Source organism: Cydia splendana, chromosome 12, assembly GCF_910591565.1.
Source record: "Cydia splendana chromosome 12, ilCydSple1.2, whole genome shotgun sequence".
Lineage (NCBI taxonomy): Eukaryota > Metazoa > Arthropoda > Insecta > Lepidoptera > Tortricidae > Cydia > Cydia splendana.
In genome coordinates this window covers 18,807,565-18,814,570 of record NC_085971.1, presented here as the reverse complement: position 1 = coordinate 18,814,570, position 7,006 = coordinate 18,807,565, and the positions used below count along the sequence as shown (strand labels likewise).

General features: G+C 29.9%; 1 protein-coding gene across 4 annotated transcripts in view; it reads left to right on the top strand.

Annotated features, from left to right (window-relative positions):
- Positions 1 to 3,403: 3,403 nt before the first annotated feature.
- The window catches only part of LOC134795705 (protein lifeguard 1-like), a 44,048-nt gene continuing 40,445 nt past the window's right edge, over positions 3,404 to 7,006 (top strand). For 2 of the 4 annotated variants that reach the window (XM_063767643.1, XM_063767641.1), the window contains exon 1: positions 3,553 to 3,604. In XM_063767643.1, the coding sequence (XP_063623713.1) occupies positions 3,574 to 3,604 (31 nt within the window). In that variant the 5' untranslated portion in view covers positions 3,553 to 3,573. Of the gene's footprint in view, positions 3,507 to 3,552; positions 3,605 to 7,006 lie in introns of those variants that run through there. The other 2 variants (XM_063767642.1, XM_063767644.1) reach the window with 2 other exon arrangements.

The window sequence follows — 7,006 nt, the reverse complement described above, 5'->3', positions numbered from 1 at the left end:
CGGTCAGCAAAAATGAACTATATTCATGAAACTTATCTGCCTTGTATGTATACACGTCATACACAGTGTAATACATAAACATAAAAATATAAATTCAATAAATTACCTTCATTAACCCATGTTTCATCTTGGTAATATATAAATCTACCCTGTCTGCGGTATTGTTTAATCTTCACCAAATATTGCTTTCTCCACAATATTATATCTTGTCGGTCAATAAGGCAGCTTTGTCGTTTGCGACTTGCATATTTGAAATTCAGGTGCTTAAGTACCCGTCGCAAGGAAGATGCAGACAAATTTGGTAGATCCGGGTCATCATTGACAACTTGCAACACCTTAAATCAAAATACACAATATTTAATTATTCTGCTTTAAAGGAAAGTTTCTTATAAGAGCAATAAATTGTTAAGATTACATGTACAAAAAATACCTTTTGAATGGTAGGTGGCTCGTTGCGATGGAAAAATTGATGAACTGTCCGTCTAATCGCTGCGAAGGTAAACTCATCCAATTTTTCAATTACTGTTAACCTGGGACCGGTTTTCTTGGGTGGCGTGAATTCTTCACCCGTATTGTGCTCTTTGACAATATTTCGTACTGTTCTTTCGGAAATTCCTAATATTTCCGCCACTTGTTTCGCACATAACAAATGTGTCCAATACTTGTCCTCAGGCCACGTATTGTAGGTATGTTTATAACAATTCATCACCATACATTTTTCGGAAACAGTCATGTGTGTTTTGGGTCGTTTCTTGGGTGGGGAAAGAGAAATATTCTCCTTCATGTGAGAGGGACCTGCCACAGGTTCCATTTTGCTTTCGTAAAAGCAAAACTCACGTTCGCGGTACAAACTTAACACAGTATTCGTATCAACAAAAAGAAACAACACAAACTTAACGAAAAACTTAACAAGAAACAAAAACTTAACAAAGGAAATCACCACGACGAGATAAGAAAACATTCGAGCGCTCAAGACAGACGTCAAATGCCGAATGAAGTGACAACTTGACTTGACAAGTAAGTGTCATGGCCGCCATAAATCCATCATGGTACACATAAGGCCGTTTAACACTATCCTATACTTGTCGTTTTCGAATTTACGTTTTAAGGCATAAAAATATACGCACATCGTAAGACGATAGTTATTGTATTAAAACGGAATACCAAATGTTGTTTACACCTGAAGTATTACCAATTCAATACGAACTTTTCTACCTCAAAATAGTTATAATTCAATATTAATTAATGGGACAGTTTTTTTTAGAAGACTGATTATTTAAAATAAGCATTTAAATATTGTATTTAAAATTAGTAGTAAATTATTTACTTATGTGCATTCTTCCGCCGATAATATATTTACTATTAATAAAACGTTTCATTTTACTGGCAACACAGTGGTAGATTTGATGGAATTTAATGGTGAATGGAGGTTTATTATGTGGTTGCCATGTTTAAACAGGTGCGTTTTTAACGATAATTGCACTCATCTGTCTGACGCTTGAATTATACATCAAAATGTTGGTAATTTTATTGCGAATACAGTGGCATAGGGTTGCCTGCGAAAATCCGGTCACAAATAAGGGTTGCCAGGCTTTTAAGTAAAATAAGAAGGGAAGACTTTTACCGATAACTCATAAACGGCTTAACCTATCAAGTTTGTTTCAATTTTGTTTGAATGAGTTTATTAAGCACTTTTTTTATGATTTTTTTCATATTTTTTGGATCAATGGTTCAAAAGTTAGAAGGAATACCCGTATTTTGTTCTTTCTAAATTTTTATTTCCAAAACGGTTAACTTTATCAAAAAATATTGTTTGCAGACCCCTATTTATTTTTAAAGGCCTATCCGACGACACCCCACACTGTAGGGTTAAAACGGTAAAAAAAAATCACGTACATTTTGATTATTTCAAAGCGATTATTTCCGAAAACATTCACTTAATCAAAAAATGTTATTCTAAGACCCCTATTTATTTTAAAGGTTTTGCCCAATACCAAAAGTCTGAGTTCAGGGTATCTAGCCGTTAATAGGGAATATTACGTGAAACTCTGCGCGAAACAAGAAAATCGAAATTTCGTTATCTAACCTCTTTAACACTCTTGCATATTCGAGCCTCGAGCCATAAAGAGGCAGATAACTAAATTTAGATTTTCGCGTTTCCCGGTAGGCCCTTGTTAACAAACCGCCTTGATGCATCAATTTAATATTTTATTGTCTGTGAAAACTTGTCAAAAACAGTTTAAGGCACAGTATGTATAAGTTACTCTATGGTTTACTATAGGCGCTAGTGCTGCACTCTGGTAGCAGAACATTGCATTGCAGTAATACCCCCTATAGACACGATTTCTTTAATCGATATAATTTTCCGCTCCATATATTACAAAAGTTATTCGAAGCTCTCGCTATTCGATTCTAATCGATGCGAGCATCACTAACAGTAGTCGCTACGTTCCGTTATACGCTGTTTTACTTACAGCTTGAAATAAAATGAAAAACTCATGCTAACACTTTATTGGTGGCTTTTGTTTCTGTCACAGAAGCTCGCCAATCACATTCAAGTTATTTGACAGCTTAAAATTGTACGCCAATCAACTTCAGTAGAAAATGCTAGTAGGTTGTAGTAGGTTCAAGTAGGTTGGTACGTCTTGTCATTCATTGAAAAGCAGTGAAATCATAATCATACGTCATAAAAACGCGAGATCGAGTCAGTATTATTTTATCAAGGCCGTGGTGAATAATCGTTCTTCGCAGTGATATTGTTTTATTCCTGCTTTTCCAAGTAAACAAATAACTGTGTATACATCGTGTGTATACGTGTTTGTGTGTTTTAGTGTTTGAGGAGTGCTTATAACTCTTATAAGGTGAGTTCATTAAAATGGCGTAATACCCAAAACGAAATGTAGTGTTTTGAAAACAGATCGATCAAAGAGTGCGCCGCTAAGTCTAGCATATTCTACAACTTTCTTCACTTTCTCCACTTGATTTAAAAGTGGAACTACGCTCTTTTGAGATGATTTGAAGCATACATTACTGTATAGAGGGTTTTTACCTGACGAATAAAAATATCTTCCGAATTGTTTGTATTCTGTGTTTCGTGTATTGCATCATGGTTAAAATATAGATTATTTCGGAAGTTAACTCCCACGACAAGGTTCTAAAGCCAAGGTTTGTTTTAAACCTTCATATTGTATTTGTTTTGCTAAAGGTCTGCAAATATTTTCTATCTTGTATATGCTAGAAAATTAGAGCATAATAATGAAATAGTTTTCAATGTCATTCTTATTGTTTCCACTGTTTTTTTTAATAATTATAATCTGTGAGGTTTATTCTTTTCTAGAACCTTGATATCATAGACAAATATTGATATTATCTTCTCCTTAGTAGGTACCAGGTATCTTATCTATGCAACACTGTTTATTTACAGAAAGCCGGAGACTTGTGTAAGTGCTCCAAAACGGATTCCGACAAGCTAAACCCCAACCAACAACCAAATTACAACACAATGTGTATGTATGCCTTTATTTTTACTTTTTTCATAATCTCTTCTTTTTTTTCTGCAGCCAGTAGTGGGAAATGTGGCAGAATCCAGGAGTTTATCCGGGAGGTCTTTATTCAAATATTATAAATGTTACACTATGTTGTCTATGCCAGTGTATGATAAAAGACTGATGTTTGATGTGTGCAGCTTTTTAAATTTTATTTAGTTTTTCTAATTAGTTGTGTAATTTATGCTTTTTAATATTACTATAGTATAGTTTTTGATAAGAAAAGATCTTTATTCATGCACTGGAATCACTGGATAAATGTACACCCAGCACTATTCGTCTATGGCATGCTAATCTGTGATGTTAAATCCTGTGTAAATACATAAGAACTGTTTTAGTTGAAACCTACTTAAAGTAACTATAGTTATACTGAAAATCCTCATGATGAGACATGAGTCATACAAATTACATGAGACAACATTTACACAAGGTTGGTTAAAACTTACAAAAGAACACTTTCACTTTGCACATTCTAGGCACACTATATACACACTAACCCCCTTATTCATAAATGTTTACTAAAGTTGACAAGCCGATAATAATTGTTTGTCCCTTTCCGACGTATTGGTATGATGGAAAGGGACAAACGATTATTATCGGCTTGTCAACTTTAGTAAACGTTTATGAATAAGGGGATAAGTATGTAACATCTTCAAGTCATTTTCATTTTGGGAATAGTATCATTGAAAATAAAAAATATATACTCTCAACCGGGGTGAACACTTACACATCAGTCCAGTTTCCTTCACCGAAAAGCAACTGGTAAATATGAAATTATATTTCGTACATAAGTTCCGAAAAACTCATTGGTACAAGCTGGGGTTTGGTTGGACCCATCAACCTTCAGATTGAAAGTGGCACACTCTTACCGCTAGGCCAACAGTGTTAATTCTTCATTTCAAAATAAGTTGGACTAACTCTCAGCTATAATTACACATTCTACATGACATTAAAGCTATCCGAAGGGCCTCTACATGTTGGATCTATATCCCCACGCAAGCCTATCAAAAGACCGGGATTTATAGGCCTGTGAAATCCAAAAAAGATACATTAAAAAAAAATGCTAGCTGATAATACAGCCAGTGCTTATAATGAGATTTGCAATAAAATCTAACATAAATTAAATAATTGAATTTCCTTAGCCTACCTCTCCCTCTATACCTCTTAAATATCCGAAATAGTATCGATTAACCAACATAAACATAATTCAAGTGGTACATAGGAAATTAGCCTTAATAACTTAATCGTTATGGTTTAAATTCAGTTATTTCTCTCTTATCATTACAGAGAGTTATGAAATTACACACTAAAGGTGCTTTCGCATATCTGCCCACAAACAGCTTGCCTAAACTCATTTACTTTATTACCGCAGCTATCAGTTAATTTTAAACCTTATTTTCCACAGTTAGGGTTCAAAATTAATTGATAACAAAACGTACACATTTAGTTACAGTTCGCGCTGCAAATGTATCCTTATTTCTTCCTCTTTAGGGTTGAAAATGAGTTGAGAACTTTACTTCAAGTAGTCATGTGACGTTGTGTCTGTAATGATAAATGTATTGTGTAGTGTATGATTCATGCTCTTTAAACAGGAATTCCCTCGTTATTTTCTATTATCCTCGTAAGGCCCACCATACAAAATTCTACTAAGTTTAATTTTGAACCTTATTATAGAGTAAATTGATATGAATTCCGTTTGAAAAAGCAATGAAACAAAAGAAATGCTTTATTTGTTTTATGTAACGTTTTAATTTATGTTTAAAAATAAGAGCGGAAGTTCGATTGTATGGGAGCGGCTTTTTGGCAGCGGTATAATAGTACTTAATAAAAAACCGGTTTAAATATGGCGTCATTTATAGGTAACTACCTAATCTATGAATAAATAATTAACTACTTATTTACGTACATCATTAGGAAGCCGATCGATCTACTACAAAATTCATCTTAATGATATTTTCTATTAATAAATAACAAAAACTTGTCAAGTAAAGAGGTCTCGTTTTTATTACAAGTTACAAGCTTTTATTTAGTTTCACCTGACCGTTGTCTCTCTGTCTGTAATATCTTGCATTTGATCCACTTCCCGGTTTCCGATTGAGCTGAAATTCAATCAGCTCAATCAGCTGAAATTTTGCATGCATGTATAAATCGGATGACAATGCAATATTATGGTTAGTGATGTGCCGTTACCGGTAAAATACCCAAGGTGGTAAAATACCCAGTAATGTTACCGGTAATATTACCCAGAATCAGTAATTTACGGTAATATTCAAATTAAGTAAATGTCAACATAAGTTGTTTTACATTAAATCATTACTTGTCAACAAATGCATCATACGAAGTGCAAAAAATCAACATAGGTTTACTTTTCTAGTAAATTCCCAAAACTACTGGTAATTTTCCCAATGTTACTCGGTATTTTACCAATATTACTAGGAAGTATTCCCCTTGTCTGGGCAAGTGGGCATAGTCAAAACCAGTTCCAGTCAAAACCACTCAATGAATAATACTAGAATTTTAGTAAAACTAAAACGAAAATGTAAAAATCACATTGATTTAATAATAATCATCACATTTTTATGAGTAGGTAAGGTGTAGTTCAATGACATTGTTTTTATACGTTATTTATTCATTAATTTTTTATAGCTTAATTGATATAATTATATTCTTATTTTGAGCGTGTATATTTGTTTCTTTTTTAATTTTTATTTTTTATATGTTATTTTATGTATTTTATTTATTTTATTTATTTTATTTATTTTATTTATTTTATTTATTTTATTTATTTTATTTATTTTATTTATTTTATTTATTTTATTTATTTTATTTATTTTATTTATTTTATTTATTTTATTTATTTTATTTATTTTATTTATTTTATTTATTTTATTTATTTTATTTATTTTATTTATTTTATTTATTTTATTTATTTTATTTATTTTATTTATTTTATTTATTTTATTTATTTTATTTATTTTATTTATTTTATTTATTTTATTTATTTTATTTATTTTATTTATTTTATTTATTTTATTTATTTTATTTATTTTATTTATTTTATTTATTTTATTTATTTTATTTATTTTATTTATTTTATTTATTTTATTTATTTTATTTATTTTATTTATTTTATTTATTTTATTTATTTTATTTATTTTATTTTTTTATTTATTTTATTTATTTTATTTATTTTATTTATTTTATTTATTTTATTTATTTTATTTATTTTATTTATTTTATTTATTTTATTTATTTTATTTATTTTATTTATTTTATTTATTTTATTTATTTTATTTATTTTATTTATTTTATTTATTTTATTTATTTTATTTATTTTATTTATTTTATTTATTTTATTTATTTTATTTATTTTATTTATTTTATTTATTTTATTTATTTTATTTATTTTATTTATTTAGTGACATAATTAAGCCATTTCTACATGTTTTAAATTAAATTAA